At 36.1% G+C, this 19792-nt stretch overlaps 1 protein-coding gene and 1 pseudogene across 1 annotated transcript; one reads left to right on the top strand and one right to left on the bottom strand.

The window, feature by feature from the left end:
* Positions 1-878: 878 nt before the first annotated feature.
* Positions 879-10496, top strand: LOC113056930 (wnt inhibitory factor 1-like; annotated as a pseudogene).
* Positions 10497-16092: 5596 nt separating this feature from the next.
* LOC113063936 (protein lifeguard 4-like) lies at positions 16093-19503 on the bottom strand. The gene is made up of 7 exons (XM_026234403.1): positions 19309-19503; positions 18727-18835; positions 18506-18611; positions 18371-18404; positions 18153-18270; positions 17704-17749; positions 16093-17338 (listed from the first exon to the last, which is right to left on the bottom strand). Exons 1-7 carry the CDS (start codon positions 19397-19399, stop codon positions 17132-17134), a joined length of 711 nt encoding a protein of 236 aa, XP_026090188.1. The 5' UTR covers positions 19400-19503; the 3' UTR covers positions 16093-17131.
* Positions 19504-19792: the final 289 nt, after the last annotated feature.

Here is a 19792-nt window from a genome sequence, read left to right as displayed (position 1 = left end):
TTTATTAACCAACCAAACATCCATTTGGAATCACTTTGCGTTGCGTTGTTATTGCCTGTTGATCTTCTTTGTAATTCGTTATGGTTTTGGCAGAAACAGTGGCAAATAATTTGTACCCTACAGACCTTTTCCCAAGGTTTCATAATATAATTTTTTTTTACAGAAGGTCCCAAATAGCCAGTATCTGGTATTCATTACAAATTACATGACAAAAACCAGAGAGGAAATCTTTTATAACCTTTTGGTTTCAGGATTCGTTCTAAAAATATAAAAGCTTCAATATATTTCTATACATATTTTTGTTTATACTGACTATAGTTTATACTAATGAACTGTTTTAAGCATTATAAGGCATAATAATAAAAGTAACTCAATAATAATAATGAATAGTAGTAGTAATAATAATAATAATAAAATAAAACATAATTAGGCTAATTACTTTTGTAATTTTAGATTTATTTGACAACTTTTCTAGCTGCCAAAGTCATGTATTGGTTAAATTCAGATTTATTTATGGAACATTTTACAGTAAATATTTTTTTCCAAAGCAGTTTTACCAACTCAGTTAGCCAATAAACAGGACAACTGCAAGGAGAAAAGTTATAGAAAACCAAACAAATTCAAACTATTCTTGATCACATTTACATTGCAGCTTTTAAAAATCAGTTTTAATCTATTTTTAATATCATGAATAACCTTAAACTCACATAACACATATGCAACCATACAATTTTCCATAAAAAAGTCAACGGAAACTAGATCTGCGATGCTCTAACAGCTTCATTCACAACTTTTGGGGGAATGTACAGGAATCTCTTTTCACAAGTGATCTATCTTTGCACACCGGGATCATAATCCGTGAATGGCATGTTGACTTGATGAAGGAGCAGCAAGAGGGAGAAATTAAAATAGCAAGGGAGGGAGACGGAGGAAAAAGAGAAGGGCCCACTCTGTCCTGGCCCAGTTAGCTTCAAAGACGGCCGCTGAGGCTTTAGAACAAAGGTCCGGTATAAAAGGCTGGCGGCGAGAGTTATCTGTGTTGGTTATTACCATTCAGCTGTAGGATTAGCTAAGCTCTCCACACAGCTTGTGTACTCTTGCCTTCATCAAACGCTGGCCAGCTTTTACACTCCGAAATCTAGAGACCAGAAAAAAGAAAGCAGGGAAAAAAAGAACCATCTCTCTAGCTTTCATCTCTTTTTGGGACAGTTTTTTTTTTGTAGCGTGTGTTGGCCTCATCATCACAAGTGTGTAGTTCTCAAAAGCTTGTGGTCATTAGTTAGAGAGCGAAGCTGCGCCTCTTTCGGAGGAAATTGATTGCCTTGCAAACTTAAGGATACCCGGAAACCCTCTTTTTACTCTTTAGAGATGTATATGTGCTCCTGTCATGAACCACATGCAACCTTTTTTGTTATTGTTCCAAACGCCCCTCTTTATGCAAATCCACGCTACTTCTTTGAAGTTTAAAACAAAGTTAACCTCTGTTTATCTTTTTTTTTTATTCAGGCAGAGTACTTTTATGAGTTTCAGACTCTGCGTTCATTGGATAAAGACATTATGGATGACCCTACCGTCAACGTTCCTCTCTTAGGATCAGTGCCACACAAAGCCTCTGGTGTGCTTTTATTTGTATTATTTATTTACCATTGTTGTGCCTTTAATCTTCCCTCTTAAAGGATAGTTCACCCAAAAATAAAATTCTGTCATTTACTCACCCTGCACTTTTTCCAAACCTGTGTGAGTTTCTTTTTTTCTGTTGCACACAAAAGAAGATATTTTGAAGAATGTTGGTAACCATACAGCTGACGGTAGCCATTGACTTCCTTGTATTTTTTCCATATTATGGAAGTCAATGGCTACTGTCAACTGTTTGGTTACCAACATTCTTCAAAATATCTTCTTTTGTGTTCAACAGAAAAAAGAAACTCACACAGGTTTGGAAAAAGTGCAGGGTGAGTAAATGACAGAATTGATCTTCTTCTCTGTTCTTCTCAAGAACAGCTTGAGGATGAAGAAATACTGACTGAATTTCATTTGGCGTGAACCATCCTTTAACAAATGCTTTGATAATAAACTGTGGTGTACTGGAATACTCATGGAATGTATTGATATATTCACATGATTGTATATATAGCTTTTAAATCACATCTATAAAATAATTTATATAACCCATGTAACCTGTGGCAAATCGATGCTTAAGGTTTGGTAATCAATAAGGGCTTTTGTGTACTCAGTGGTCCAGGTGGGGCTTCCCATGCAGAGGTGACCAGGATGGTGTGGCAGCATTTGAGGTGACCATCCTGGTGATGGATGCTGGAGGAAACATCGTCCTGAGACGCCACACAACGCTATCTTCTCAAAACATGTCAGAGAGGTGAATTTCTAAATTTGCATCCAACCTTACATGCACAAAATGATTGTGTGGTTTAAAGAAAATGTATGGTAATGTAAAATACTGCATCAGGCATAGAATACACTTTGCTGATGAAAGCCAGAAGAGTTTTCAAGAACATTCAGCTCAGCTTCATCTCAGTTGCTCATCTCCTAAAATAAAATATAAACGGACACAAATGAGACATTTGACAAATAATATGAGAATAGTGCTATAGGATAAATATAGTATTATGTATATGCTAAGATATGGCGAATGTCTGGTTTTATGTAAATGTAAAACATTATTGAGATGTATATACACCACTATCCAAAAGTTTAAGCCAGTAATTAAAAAAAAAAAATAATATTAATATTTTATTCAGCTAGAATGCATAGGCAAAACGAGACAGATTCTGTTTCAACTAAATTCTGTTCTTTTGAACTCTCTATTCTTCAAAAAAAAGTATGAAAATGTTCTCACAGTTTCTACAAAAAAAAAATCAACAATGATAGAAATCAGCAATATTAGGACTTCTGAAGGATCACGTGACGCTGAAGTCTGGAGAAATGATTGCTGAATTGTACTGTATTGCTGTTTACTGTGATTTTGATCAAATAAATGCAGCCTTGGTGAGCATAAGAGACTTGGAATCTTGATTCCAAGCTTTTCTGAAATTATTATTTTGTTGTTGTTGTTGTGGGGTTTTGTTTCTCAAGAGAAAAACCAGGAGACTTCGCTAAAAGTCTTCTTTTGCTCTAAAAGAAACAATCAAGCCATCAAAGAGCTCTTATTTATAGCATGTTTTGTCTCCTCTTCCTCTCGTTCTTCTTTAAGAGTAGATGGTAAGAGAGAGATCATCATGGTACGGGTGACTCTAAACCCCATCGCTGGCTCGTGAGGTCATGTGAATCCTGCCAGCTGCAGCCCTTTAGAATGAGCGTGTTATGTTTTTCTCTGATCCCCCCTCCCTTCTCTCACACACACTAACCTCACGGTGTTGCATTCCCTTACACACCCTTCTCCACCCCTCTCCATTCGGCGTGTAGACTTCACAGATCAAATGGTCCATCTGTCTGAAGCCACCCCGCAGGGAGGAAGCAAAGTGTTTCCTAGTGACAGCTGAGGGTGCCTTAATGACTAGTGCTCAAAACTTTTTTTTTTTTTAAGTCTGGCTGCTTGAATTTCACTCATAGGACAAAATTAAGTTGATGTAGTTTATATACCTTAAAACCTTAAAATTTATCCTCTTTTTGAGGACCATTTTTAAGAATGTTAAACAACAGTTTCGTGTTCCATAAACATGAATAAATGAATCTGCATCAAGTTAAACTTAAAAAAGTTAACATTCTGACATTATTTACCCAACTTTTGTCATTCCAAAAACACAAAAGGAGACATTTAACAGCATGTCCAAGCTGCTCTTTTCTATACAATGAGAAGGAATGGGGACTAAGAGCAATAGAACAGATCCATATGACTTTCCAAGCATTTTGAAGATTTAAATGAAGAACAAACCCAAATTAAAAACGTTTTTCACTGAATGTATATCTTGAATGCCTCAGAACCCATTCACTTTCATGGTAGGGAAAAGAGCAGCTTGGACATTCTGCCAAACTTCTCCTTTTTTTTTTTTTTTTTACAGAGAAAAGAAAGCCAAATGGGTGTCCAAAGACACAAGGGAGAGTGAATGTAAAAGTACACTTAACAACATAGTCTTTTAAGACTGTTGTGAATTACACTGAAACACATCTGCAGCAGTGCCACATTACATTTGACGGAGCTGTTGACATTGTGGGTTCACCTCAAAGCTGTTTTTTTCTCCTTATATGCTGATGTCAGTTCTTTTGAAGGAAGTACTGTTACTGAATTCACTGCTCTTTTTGATGTCCTTGAAGTGGAATGAGAAGGGAGTAAGTTAGGAAGTGTTTGGTGAAGATTAAAAAAAGAAAGGAAATGTTCTCACAACTTCTGTCTTCTTTTTCTGAAGCAAAGTGCCCTGGTGGTTGCCGCAATGGAGGCTACTGCAATGAACGGCAGGTCTGCGAGTGTCAGGATGGGTTTTACGGCATTCACTGTGAGAAAGGTAACCATATTTTTATATACCCATCATAAAGACATAAAGAAATGAAAACAAAGTTACTGATGTACAAATTATTATGTTGTAAGTTGCACACAATGCAGTTCACTTAAAATGCATTGTAAATTAAATATATGAAATACAATAAACAATAAACATTAAAATAAAAATGTAAAATAAAATAAAATATTGTAATTATATATTACTTATTGAAACTATTAATCAAACTAATTATCATTTAAATAAAATATTTGTATTGATTTAAATATTCTAGTTTTTATCAATAGTTTTGGTCTCATACTAGATCTCTGAAGTGTCCCATAAAGGTCTCATAATGTACCTGCAACCACACAAACCCATTAACAACAGATGTGAGCATGTAGAACCTTGTCATAAAGTCTCCACTAAAAAGCCAGATAGGTTCATAAAAAAAAAAAAGAAGTATAAAGTTAGAAGTAACTTTTCTCAGAAAGACAAGCCTCCTTTGGAAACAAACGATTGCATATAGTTTATTATGATGATGATTATACTCAACCTCAGGGCATCACTTCCCAAAATGCCTTGTGCAAATTACAAAGCGTGGTTAAGCCTGCTATGTACTAGTTTAGATGAAGGAATCGAGCATGCATGTATTCTAGAAGGCTTCTTGTCTGAAAAATGTGAATTACCCAGCAGGTTGGGAGGCACAAACATGTGTTTTTCATCTATTTACAACTTTAAAGAGCGGTTTACCAAAAAAGGGCTTCCATTAGACGCTGAAAATGTTTTCAATATCCTCATTGGAGCTGTGTTTGTACCTAAACCGCTTCCACAAAACACCTTTCATCCAATTCAGCTTTTGGCTGATTTGTTTTCGCCTGTGTCGCTGCCAAAACCACAAAGATTTGTGCTTCGCATATCAAGAAAAAAACCTGCAACCCAAAATATGCTTCCATTCTTTAACAATAATAGCTGTGTGAAGTTTTATGTGAATATTTTTAAACTCAAAACTAGAATATTGGTACCTTATTTTCAGTTTGTCCCTGGAAACATTCATTTTTATTTTGCATTAAGAATATTTGAATCATGTGAGATGAGCTGCTACAAATAAAGTATATATTATGGTACATTAGATATAAGTAACATTTCTTCTTTTCTTTTTTTAGCCCTCTGTTCCCCAAGATGTCTGAATGGTGGCCTGTGTATGAGCCCAGGTGTGTGTATATGTCCTCCCGGCTACTTTGGACCCAGCTGTGATAGAGGTTAGTTTCCTACCTGTTATGTTGTATCATAAATGTACCGTAAATGTTGTTATTGTGCAATATATGCCTTCAACCATTCATCAAACCATAAATTAGTACACTTGAACTTGACTAAAAGATGCTATAAAACAATACATATAATACACAAAAATAAACATGAGGGTTTTAAATGCATCATTATGACTAATTAATCAATAACAAGACAGAAAATACTCTAAATGATTTAGACCGAAAGGTCAAAGCCATGAAACGTGATCTACAAAACCGTTACATAAATAAATAAAAGCACAAATTGTTTGGTTTGTGATGTGTTCATTGACTTTGCGTTGTTTTTTCTACATTAACAGCTAACTGCAGCACCACATGTTTGAATGGAGGGACGTGTTTCCATCCTGGCAAATGCATCTGTGCCGTCGGCTTTGAAGGAAGCCGCTGTGAGCTCAGTGAGTTCAGCTATGTGTACACTGTGAAAGAAACAAACTACAGTCAGAACACAATAACAGAACACATTTAAAGCGATCCAAAAAAAATTAAGCCAATCTGCAAATTATTCAAATGGGTTTTCACTGCAAAAAAATTTTTTTCTTACTTAGATTTGTGTCTTGTTTCCAGCAAAAAAAAAAAAAAAATCTTAAAGAGGTAAAAATTATTGTCATGTCAAAATTAAGTGAGTTTTTGCTTGAAACTAGCAAAATAATCTGCCAGCGGGGGAAGCAAAAGAATCTTATTTCAAACAAAAAACGATTATTTTGCGAATTATTTTAATATATTTTTATTATAAATCGAGGGAATGAAATAGTAATCGTCTGCACGTTTTAGAACATTGAGGGAACGAATTAGTAAATCATGCACTGGTTTCAGGACATAGGGAACTACTTAGTAAATCGTGCGCACAATTTATTTATTATTTCTTGAATGTCATATGCATGCGGGCTCCGTAGAAATACAACTACTAAAAGGGCATTGCTTGAGGAATCAGAAAAAAACAATGGTAGTCTTTATGGTCAAAAGTACCATTCAAAATTAATGGTTTTATTCAGAAAGAATGTGTTAAATTAATCAAAAGTGAAGACATTCACAATATAACAAAAGATTTCTCTTTTAAATAAATGGTGTTCCTTTTGAAGAATCGATATACGTTTCTCGGAAGAATCCCGAGAAACATATATTGTGTTTTCCATAAAAATATTAAGCAGCACAACTATTTTCAACATTGATAATAATAAGAAATGTTTCCTGAGCTCCAAATTAACATATTAGTATGTTTTCTAAAGGATAATGTGCCACTGAAGACAGGAGTAACAGCTGCTGAAAATGTAGCTTTGCATTACAGAAATATTTGCATTTAAAATACAACATGTTGCACGTTAACTCAAAAAACTTCAGTTCCCAAACCTATGACTCAAAAATGCCCACTTTCAAGTTTTAGGACTACTAACTAAACAGCTCTATTAACTTCTACCATAGACTATTAACTGGCTGTTACTTTATCATCATCATCTTTCAAAGGGAAAGCCGCGTTGTTGTTCTTTGGCAGTAATAGGCTCACTTTCACAAATTGCCCTCAGAGCAGTTCTCCAAGTAAACTTCCTAAGTGAAGTGTGTTCTCACATTAGTGTTAAATGGGCCGGCACCTACATGGGCAAACACAGGATGTAATGCAGTTGTGTTGTCACCCTAATCACTAATAACAATCTCATGAGCTCACATGCACTCAAGCAGTGTGGCGTTTTATCTCTGGCCATTCACAGAAAGCTTTTTACTTCCTTTTTTAAAATTAAGTGCAAGTATTGAGATAAAAGCCATTTAGGACTTGGTCACTGAGACTTGCTTTGAAGGTGATAACAACTATATATACATACTTCCTTTGCTTTAAAGGCCTGTATCTATTTCGTTGATGTTTAAACAACTCCTCTTTGACCCCAAACTTCATCCTTTCCTGTTCAAAGGCAGGGAGTATTGCAGTATTCAGAGGCGCCTGGACTGAAAAGGGAGGAAAGAGAAAATATTGAAGTAACATTTTAATAGCAGGCTGTGACATAAACGCCCAGAGTCTCGTTGAGGTCATGTTATGTAAAGACGTCCTCCTCTTTGTCTGGTTTCATGGGTATGGATTTCACTGATTTGTCAAGGAACAAAGAAGCCTATTTTTTTTTATTAAAGCATTGAAATTCCTTTTTTATGTTTCATTTAGTTTACTATACTTTTCTGTATCATCTGCCTGTGTGTTAATTTTCACACTGCAATATATATATTTCAATAAATATATTTATATTAATATAACATGCAATATAATATTAATATATAATTTTTAATATATGTAATTTATTAGTTTCTATTCAGAATGATGTTCATAATATTTTGTCTTATATTCAGTATAAACATATAAATGTCCCTAAAGCAAGATCAGTTACTGTAGCTTGACTAGTAAACTTAAAAAATATATTTATATTGTATGCCCCAATAAATAAAGTAATAGTTAAAATTGAAATTTTATATAAATACATTTTATTTTATTAGATTTAAACAATTATGAAATTAAGTAAAGTTGATACTGTGTAAAACCCAGTTGCAAAAATAAATAATTATAAAAATATAATTAAGATAAAGTTAATAAAACATATTTTGAAATGCCAGATAGCAAGAAAAAACATTGTTTTTGCATTTGGGGATCGCGGCTAATGAATTTAGCGATTGTTGTTTGCAGGTAAATGTCGACAGCCATGCAGAAATGGAGGCAAATGCACAGGGAGGAATAAATGCAAGTGCAGCAAAGGCTACCATGGCGATCTGTGCTCCAAAGGTGAGATTATCTCGACTTGGCAGAAGAACTGTGGACATATTTGATCAAAAACACATGTTCCACCGCGGCATCGCTCTATGTGCTTTGCTAGCGCACAATAAACACACTGAAAAATGAACAGTGGGTGCTTGATTGCACCTTCAGATTTCCACTCGGGCTGCAAGCTTGCTGAACAGTACAGGATACATTTCTAAGACTAAACACTGCGTCTCTGTGTATGGCTGAATGTGTATGTGTATACGTGTGTGCAGCTGTCTGCGAGCCCAGCTGTGGAGCACACGGGACCTGTGTGGAGCCCAACAGGTGCCAGTGCAGGGACGGCTGGCATGGACGTCACTGCAATAAGAGTAAGACAACATCCTTTTTCCCAAGGCCAAGATACTAATTGCCACCTGGAAATGGATTAGAGCAAGAAATCCGCTGTAATACCAGGGTATTATCATGGATATTTAGACATATTACCATAATAATACCATAGGTTTCTGGACAAATGATATTCGTGGTAGTACCTTGGAGTGCTATGCAAATGAAAACAACTTAAACGAAATGAAAACATCTTTGTTAACTTCAAAAACAAATAAAATAGAAACTAAAGATCACTGGGAAAATATCACAAGGATTTCTGGGGAACTAAACTACAATACATTTTCATGACCCCAGAACTAACTAATATAAACAATAACGTGTATTATTTACATATATACATATCATTTTTTTTTTAATTTTTTTTTTTTATTAATGGTACTTTTTAAAACCTGACACCTGTACAACCCACCTGCATTAAACATGAAAATGCCACTAGATAGCAATAAACAATAACCAATGCTGAGAAATGCAAACATTTTTAAATATTTTTAAATAAAACCATTATGCATTAACTTAAATGCCACCCTAAATACGCCAATACAAAATTAAATAAGCTGAAACTACAAAACTTATATCAGACACACTGTAATCATAATGCCGGTTACCTGCTGAAATGGTTGAGCAAAAGAAAAAAAAAAATTAACTAGTACTTTTTCATACTTTTCCTAGACAGTTAAGTAGTATTGAACTATTTTCTTTCAAACAACCACAGTTTGCACCATTTGAACAAAACCCCCCAGTGATTATGGCTTGGCTCTCAATCATAAATGTTGTTCTGCACTGTGCTTCACATTTTTAATGGCTCTCTTCCTCCAGGATTTCGTGGAGGAGTCTCCAACAGCCAGCGGGTCTCTGGTTCCAAGCACAAGTCCCAGCCCATGGCAGCGAAGGACACGAAGGAAGTGCCTGAATCCAGTCAGCCCACTGAGACCAACTATGTGGTTTAAGCCTCCAAATTTTGGGTCAATGGCTGTTCCTTTTCAACATCGCCTTCTCCGTAACAAAGCTTTTATCCTCCTCATCGGGACACTCCCAAGCTGGACTGCTGCTTTCTCAGAGCGAGACTTGTTTTGTAGTACAGTCACAGTGTCTTATTTTACCAAACTAGCGCCTTTGATATTAAATCTCCCAGAGTCACTCTTCATCGAGCTTCTGTCCTGCGTCAACCGAGAGGGGAGTGAGTCACATGCTTGTGGTGAGCGTCTGTGATGTTTGTGCGGTTTAGCTTCAGATGTGGTGCTGAATCACTGGGAGAAGTGTACATTACCATCCGAGAACTTCCGGATGCGGATCCGGCTTTTCTTAGGAATGTAATTGCTACGTTTGGCTTGTGCTCATGGGTCGTCTGATTTATTGTCGTCGTTATTGTCATTAACATTCTTTTTCATGCAAATCACACTTATTTAGTAGCTTCTCCAACAAGTACTTGTATATGTATCCTATTCATGCTATGTAAAATTAAAATATATAGATATATATTTAGATATGGGTAGACAGTCTTTAAGTTTATGCTTGAAGTTTTCATACTTATGTATAACAATGCACATAATCTGCTTGTGATGTCATAAACAAAGCCAAAGTGTCTTAATTTTTCATGCGACTTCATTACAGAAATAAAATGTTATTTTCATGGAGCCTGTGAAGATGAAGTGTCTGTTTTTAACTGGTAATGCAACAGTTCTGTGATTATTAACTCACCTTCATGTTGTTCCAATGCTGTTTGACTAGATTTCCTCTGTGGAACACAAATGTCCTTGGACAAGGCCTGTTCACACCAAGAACGGTAACTACAGTATAAAGATAACTATATTATCGTACACACCAGCGGCTGATATCGTCTGTTTATTCTAAGTGCATCTGTCACTTTAAATGTCCGTGCTCGTTAACGCAGGATTGATTCTGATTGGCTGTCAATGTTATTATCGTTCTGAAAAAAGTGATTCCAATGATAATGTTTCTCTGTGCCTTTACCTTTATTGCTGTGGTGTAGACTCTGCTATTCTTTAGTATTGAGAACGTTTTTTAGAACCATATCTTTATTGTTATCTTTATAGTTATTGGTGTTATTGGTGTTATTTGGTGTTAACAAGTCTGTTGAGCTCCAAAAAGCACACAAAAGGACCATAAAAGCGTAAAAATGGTTCATTTGATTTATTGAAAATCTGTCCTCGGTGAGTTTTGCCATGTTCATAAGAACAATTTAATTCATTTTGAATGGGCTCTCTTCAGTAAATTGAATAATCCAGTTTACAAAACGGAATGGAATTTCACTCCGTGGCTATTGAGGTAACATCTCACTGAAGGTGATATCAGTGCATAACATCTTACATTTTGGCCTGTTCCTCACCGAAAACCATCTAATGGCTGTAGAGGAGATGAAATATAGTCATATAGTGTACTTTTATGATACCTTAATGGTGCTTTTGAGTTGTTTTTGAAGCTTGAGAGCAGAATGGCATGGGCTAAATAATGCCAAGCTTCACCTTCTCCTTAAATCTTCAAAATATGAAAGATAACTCTAGACAAAGTCACTATTTACTGGAAAGTGCTAAGGTTTAGAGAGTAAATTAAATATACTATAGTACAAAAAGTTTTTAATGTTCAAAATTAGTCTCTTATGCTTACCCATGCTGAATAAGTTTGATTAAAAAAAACAGTAAAATCATGAAATATTATTACATTATTATTACATATTTTCCTGTTATAGCCAAGCTGAATTACTTGTACAAATGATCATTTAGAAATGATTCTAATATATGCTGGTTTGGTGCTCAAGAAAGTTTTCTTAGTTGGAAGCAATGGTCAGCTTTACATTTTTGTATAGATCGTGATGACTACATGGTTCAAAAGAACAGAACGTGTAAATTTCTTAAAAACATATTACCGACCTCACACTTGAACAGTAGTGTATATATACGTATACACTTACTCCTTATTTCAATTAGTTAACAGTTATTGCATCATTTGTTCCACAGGTTTTCTGAACCTTTAAGGGAGGATTGTAAAAATAAAGTGGGCCAAGTTTTACGGTCCGGTCTTGCGGCTTCTGAACAGTTGTTGGGTGACTACACTGTGGTGGGTCTCGCTCCATGTGCGCTGGCAGGCAAAGTTGCTTGTTGCTCTCCTGAGCAAAATGAGTGATTCTTTCTGAAAAAAATTCCAAGAATTCACATATTTAAGTTGATAGAATGGGTGCAGATGTTTACCATCACCAACATCATGTTAGTTTGGTAAAAGTCACGTCATGCAACTGGAATGTTGATATCTACTTACCAAATACATATAGCCTTGTGCAACAGTCACCTGGAAGAGCATTCATCCATTGAGCTTTAATCTCTCAAAAAAGCAATCTCTGGTTTTCAAGGTTGAAAAGGTTTGAAGAATTGCAGGATTCTGAGGCTTGTCTATAAATTCTGTCTTGGTAAAGAAGAATGATGGCAATGTGCATGCAATCATACACACATATGCAGGATCATTTACACATTACGCCAATTAACCTCTACAGGGGGCACTGATCGATCAGCCGTGCTTCCCGCCGTGGTCCAGAGGAAGCTGGTGTGGTGGCCAGAGAGGACAGGTGAAAATAAACAGCTGGTGGGGTGATTATTTGTCCTGTTCCACATCACATAGCAGCTCGGCCCACCATGATTGCCCATGGGAGCCACGTGAATTTGCCCTGTCAGGTCACCTTTCATGGAGGAAATACAACAATAACAAAAACACTATGTGGAATGCCAAAAATGAAGCAGGCAAATGAAATGGCGGTAACCATGAAAACTGAGTCATTTCATGCCCTTGAATTTTCCAGACATCTGGTAACTTGTGTTAAGCAGGTGCAGTCTGGGTACGAACAGGTATGTTCCATTTATATCTGCCTCTGGGCGATGGAGCGGGTACATCAGAAAGATTCGGTCTGTTGAGAATCAATTGAAATGTTCTTTCTATTACAACTCATATAATGGCTCTTATGAGAATCATAACATTGGAAGATTCACCTTCGGATCACGTAGGAAGGACTGAAGGGCAAAAAAAGTGTATATGTGAGCTTGCTAGACTAATACAAAATCAATATTTAAGGTCAGTCGACAGGCATAATATGGGTTCCTGCTAAAATTATTTTGGACTTGTCTCTCCTCTTCTTTAAAGAGCTTATGCATGATAAAAACACCGTCAGCCAATCAGAATCCACAGAGATTCTAATTGTAATTCAATGAGAATACACAAGTCAATATCATCATTAGATTTATATATGCAGAATGCACATTCAACAAAACATGTCGATGCATCAGCCTGTTGTCACTTACAGTCAAAATCACGGCAAACTTAATATTACTGGTTTTTAAACTATGGTAACTTTTTACTGTCATTTTTGCAAATGCCTTCATCTTGTTTTCGTTCAGCAATATCGTCTGTTAAGATATTCTAAGGACCGGCTTTGGCCATTCCAGTATGGAGGACAGCTTATGTATAGTGGCCCACAGAAACAGCTGCTATCTATGTATATATATCTATGGTCACAGGAAAAATCTATCTAAGAAAAATCACTAAGATTTACATACTTAAAGAAATACGATAACCTTTTAAACGTGAAAATGTGTTATATATATATATATAAATTATTAACTTTAAATTGTCAAGCTCGTTATAGCGGGATTGATTCTGGTTGGGTGTCTAAAGTTCTTAAAGTGATTCCAACGATATTTTTTATCACTATAGCTGTGGTGTGGAGTCTGCTGTAGTGAGTTAAAACATAGCCTATATATAAATATATATCCCATAATTAAGGGGTTTGAACAAACCTGAAACAAGTGGCTAGAATTTACAGCAGAGGGCTTCACAGGAGGAAATTTGACCTTGCCAAATGACAGCACAATGCAAGAAGAAGGATATTAAGATGTTGTACAGGCCCTGCAAGGAGAAGCAGAAGTCGCCAGTAAGGTGAGGTTGTTTGAGTCTGTTTGTGCCAGTCAGGAAAAAATTCCCCTGTGGTGTGGAGGAGAAAGACAGAACCAACAAAAGCAACGAGTGCATTATGCCCACTGTGGCGAAAGGTTCTCGTCATTGTCCCGGCAAAAGAGAAGCAATGAAAGCAGGACATCAAAGGCTGCGCAGGAGAATGGGCTGTCTGAGCCAAGAGCTTTAGATCTGCTCTGCCCCCCATACATAATCACCCTGCCGGAAAATACAGTAGGCTTACAGGTAGAGGTCGAGAACACTGCAGCGTGGTTACTGGGGATGGGCACTGACTCTTGATGCAAGTGTCATTGATTTCCAGAATACAGATAGCTAAACAAATATACTGAATACTAAAAATGTCATGCCAAGCACATGTGTGGTTTTCCCAGACAAGGTGTCATCTAAGGGTTAGGAATGACTTTATTATGAACATTGGCTTTCTGAATTCAAACATTTAAGCCTTATTTATACCGATTTAAAAAAAAAAAATGTACATTTTACCATTTTATGAAAAAAGAAAAAAAAAATATATAAAATTTGTAATGGATAGAAATTTTAATCGACCACAGAAATTTCTATAATCTTTCCATTACTTTAAGACTTTGCATGACTTTTCAGGTCTGGGAATCAATATTTTCCCTGATACTTCCAGATTTTCCTTGGGAATCCTGATGCATGAAAACGGTTAATTTTGAGGCCCTTTAGTTTCTTTCCAATTGCATGCCCAAATTCTTTAATCTCTTTTAAACATTGATAAATCTGTTCTTTAATATTGTATACACAGCTTGTCTATAAACGTGTGTGTGGCAGGACTTTTATTGTTAACAATAAAACAGCAAACAGTGCAAATAGGCAAAAAGGGCTAAACGAAAACACCTCTGAATCCTTTAGAGGGAATGCCAAACCACCCACTCCATCAAACTAAACCTGCCAAGAAACATCAGACAGAAACCTGCTGTGCCACCTTCTTATAATATGATGAAATGCTATAAATAAGGGCTAGGAAAATTATACGGGAATTACAAAAAAAGAGGTAAGAGAATGCATTAACAAGAATCTTCCAGACGTGTGCCATAAGGAGACTCTTAACTAAATAAATCACCTCACTAAGGCTTTGAAAAGCGATCAGATTTACACGGATGGTGTGCTTTAAATTTCCCAGCCTATATGATTGTGTGTATAGTCTGAGCTGTAAAGTGAATCAGTGTCTCTAGAGAATAGGATCTTTCCCTCTTGTCTCAAGACTGCCCTGCCCTGCTTCTCCTGAGACAAAAACACTGACATCAAAGCCTTGCTGTCATCACACAAGAATTTCTGAGTGCCCCCATCCTTCAAGAACCAGCCACCCTGGAATTTTAAGTGGATTTCTCCATCCCATCTCTCCCTGGGTCTTTCTGAACAGAACGGGTGAGGGGGATCTAGTAGTGTGGATGGCAAATCATGTGACTTCTGAAACTGAGATCAAATAGAGCTCTCCTCTCATGGTTTTTTAATACCCACTCTCTTAGGTATACGGATATAATCCAGAAATGAAGTCCACTTAAGGGTCAGACACACACACATTTATTTATTAAATATTTCATTATGACATCATCGGTATCATAAATCATAAATGTTATTATACATACATCATCTTGGCCAGTTAATCTTACAAAATTGCCTTGCCCTTTTAACTTACCCTGTTTACTCTATTTCTACCTTTTAACTAACGAACCGTTAATAATTACACAATGTTGTCAATGTTCTTAGATATTGAAGTTATTCCTCTTTTAAACTGGGATTGCTGGGTTGGGTTTAAAATCTTATTCCAGTCAGTGCAGCGCGGTAATGAGTGTGTGATACTGCCACCTATCAGTGATCCAGCGACACTGCATCTATGTTCTCTGTCACTCCAGAGCTAAGGCCAAACCGGAAGAGCCCCCACAACTGAAATCTCTCAACTCGAATAAACCAACGTACATCACTTTATAACCATGATCTACTGAGAAACATTCAGATTTTAGATGCCAAGAGATCAATAAATGGTTCAAACTGACCGATTTCAATCAAACACGAAGCAGAGCTCATTTATGATGTCATGTTAAAGTGAAAGTATGCAGAAGCTCATACTTGCACTTTGAACATGTGGAGCACTTTGAACATGTGGAACAAGTTATTTTTATCTTTATTATTCTGTGTTTTTTATGCAATGACATGGCCATAGCACTTTGTTATTTTCCTTGACCAATCAGATTCGAGGGTGGTAACTTTCTGTTGTACATGAAAACAACAAATATGGACTCAAATAATTTTATTTAGATTTCTACACCAAAAACATAACATTTTATGACATCTCAGTTTTTATATAACCATTGTGTCCTTAAAAAAAAAAAATACAGCAATATATTTATGTTTTATGATAATAATTAATATTTCTATTATGATGTTTATTGCACTTTGGATACAGACATATAGAGGTCCCTGAATATTATGTTCTCAATTATTTTGTAATCTTTTGGTTTATTAAAAATGAGCAAACTGACATAATGGAAAATAGTTCGATACATTTGAAAGTGACTGCATGCTGCTTTAACATTGTTTAGTGAATGTTCTATTGTGACACCAAAAACTGCTGCAAATACAACCGTGCTTAACTACATTTGAAAATCTTTGCATTTTGATTTCATAGTTTTTTTTTTTTTTTTTTTTTGTAAGATTGTCTAATTAGAATTTAAGTTATTCATTAAGATCCCACATACAAGTCCAAATTAAAGAAAAGAGTCTCAGGCTTCAAATACAGTTTGTTCCCAATCCATAAACACTGATTCACAACAACACCTAATTAAATATGCAAAATCACCATGGATTACAAGTCACACTACAGTCGACAGAAATCTAATCAACACAGCAGATCAAGTTAAGTTGTACAATCAGGTTTGCAAAATTCATGCGGCCATTAAATTACAAATACCGATTTGCAAGCTGAAAGTATTCAGCTGGTTGGGAAACTACATCGCAATAAGAGTGTCTTGAGGAGCTTGCTGTTAATGCCCAGTTAGAAGAATAGCACACATACTCCATTAATTCTGAACACTGCAAAAACTGCAATGCAAAGACATTAATGTCTTATATTCAGTGATTTTTTGAAGACTTTTATTCAAATAAATATTTTAGATTGTTGTATACATTTTTTGTGTGCAAATCTGTATTATTTGATTAGTTACAACATTATTTAATTTACATGAAATCTATTAAATGAAAGAATATTATTTTTATACCACTCCCAGCACTGCACCCAGAATTCACTTCAGAAAGTGAAGAGGAGCATCTAACATTCAGTGTTTCTTCATGGAGTCGAGGATGCGCAGGATGTAGATGAACAGGTTGACTATGTCCAGGTACAGATTGATGGATGCCAGGACGTGCTCCTCCGGTGACAGCTTATGCATCAGCAAGTGAGTATCGAAAATAATGAACCCGCAGAACAGCAGAGCTCCAGCCCCAGCGAAGACCAACTCCATCGTGTCATTGTAGAAGAAAAGCTGAAGGACACAGAGTTGCGCAGATGATGAAATGTGTCTCGAAATTAAATTAAGCCACTTGACTGTACGACTCTTGACAAATTCATGTCAGTCAATTTGATAAATAATAAAAAATAAACTATTTATACAGGTGCACCTCAACAAATTAGAATGTCGTGAAAAAGTTCATTTATTTCAGTAATTCAACTCAAATTGTGAAGCTAATGTATTAAATATATTCGAATGCACACAGACTGAAGTAGTTTAAGTCTTTGGTTCTTTTAATTGTGATGATTTTGGCTCACATTTAACAAAAACCCACCAATATATATAATTAAACTTGTATTAAACCCGGAGTATTCTGTTGAATTTAGCCTTAGACTCACCCTCATAAAGCTTGCAATGATCAAGATCCACAGGCCAGCAAACAGACTAGGAAAAAATATGACCAATTAGGATTTTTTTTTAGCATTTGCATTATAAAAAAACCAAACAAAGGACAGACAACCTGTTTCAGCAGGTTGCCTATTAAACAGACCAATAATATGACTCTAGACATTCATTTTTCCACCCAGAGACTTCCCATGCCGATGAGTGGACCATGCATCACATCATATAACAGAGTTATGACTCATGGACCCCCATTTTTCTGTTACATTTCATTTTAATGACTGGAAAGAAGAATGTTTCTCCAGAGACAACTTCTGCCACAACGCAAGAACATCATTCCACACAGTTTCAGGAGTAAATGGATTAAAACAATAATTCTTGCACTCAGTTACTGTGATGAATGTGACAGATCCGGGCCTTCAGCGGACGAGAAAGAGAGAATTACCTGGCTCCGAGTTTGCTGAAGTCTCTTTTAGACTGGAAAGTGTAGGCAGTGAGACCCAGGAACACAGCAGACGTGAGCACAAAGGCCTGGAGCACTATGGTGTACTCATAAAATGACACTAAAAGCAGAAAAATATGGGATCAGATGATCCTTCAAGGAAGTATCCATTAATATTATGTGAGTGGACTTTTATAAATGAAGAAAATTAATGAACATACCTGCAGTGGCTACAGACAGAGATTCCAACAGAGTCTGCATAAACATTAATAGCCATTACATTACAGTTCTTCATAATATGAAGTGCATAAATATATGCACATACACACCTATATAAAGTTTTGTGGCATACTCACAAATCCAAACAGCAAGTAAAGATTGACGGGGTGCTGGTGACGGTACACAGCCAAGGCAAGGAGAAGGATAAGGGACCCGATAGCAGATATCAACACCAGCACGGGACTGAAAAATGAACACAGTGCATCACATTGATATATTGACATAGATTAAAGTGCAGTTAGTATCATTTAACAGCCACAATGATGTGGTGAACCTACAGGGGAGGATGTGCTCTTACCTTTCGTGCACAAAGATTTTAATGGGGTTACAGAGCATGAAAAGGGCAGATACAGCAGTGGTGACGATAATCTGCAATGACAGGATGGTGTAGACCTTGCGGAGGAAATCTAAAGAGAAATAACACTTGAGCATCAACTCTTCAACCGGACATATCATGCTACGTTTCCTAAAATTTCACACGAGATGTTTGGCTTCACTGGGTTTATTTATATTTTTAAACAAGATGTCTACCAGTCACACTAAACCTCGATAAGCAGGTTTGACAACTAAATAAGAAACATGTCAGATTTCTAAGAAAACTAATAGTCACATTTTATAGTCTGTTTTCTGAACATTGCAAAGAACTGCAATGCAAATAAATGAATGCGCCTCATGACAGCTGATTTAAGATTGCGCCATTAGTCTCCTGTTTATCTGGACCTCATAAAGAAACACGGTGAAATAAATAATTGAAATGAAACGGGGATCCCACTCCAGCTGTTGTCCATGTTATTCATTTCCTGTCAATGTTCTTAAATGGACTACATTACTGATTACGTAGACACCAAAGGCTTTTTAATACATGTAAACTGCGACTCACCCATCCGGATGTGGACACTCGCCGTCGCGACGTTCGTGCCATAATTAAAATCATCCTCAATGGATGATCGCGGATACTTCTCCTCATTCATGTTTGATCGAATTAAACGCGTATTATCTAATCATAAACACAAGAGATAATACGAGGCTCTCTACCGTCTCTTTCTGTGGTTTTTCTTTTCATGCCATACTACAAAGACGTGCTTACTGCCACCTAGCGGATGATAGAAACCACTAACTGTAAGATTAGTATGCATTTATTATTATAATACTTGTTTGTTTTTAATACGGTGTCTAGTGTGGATAGTGAGATACCCTCAAATACACTTTACAGTAAGTAATCTTATACTTAAGTTATCATTGCGTCAAATGACTGCTAAACAAAACATTTCACTGACTGTCAAATGCCCATGTAACACTAAATTATTAAAGATAATAATATAAAGCCTGTAGCTAAATAATACAGCTTTATAATTGACTTTGGT

Source organism: Carassius auratus, chromosome 4 (assembly GCF_003368295.1).
Source record: "Carassius auratus strain Wakin chromosome 4, ASM336829v1, whole genome shotgun sequence".
Lineage (NCBI taxonomy): Eukaryota > Metazoa > Chordata > Actinopteri > Cypriniformes > Cyprinidae > Carassius > Carassius auratus.
This window is presented reverse-complemented; position numbering and strand designations above follow the sequence as displayed.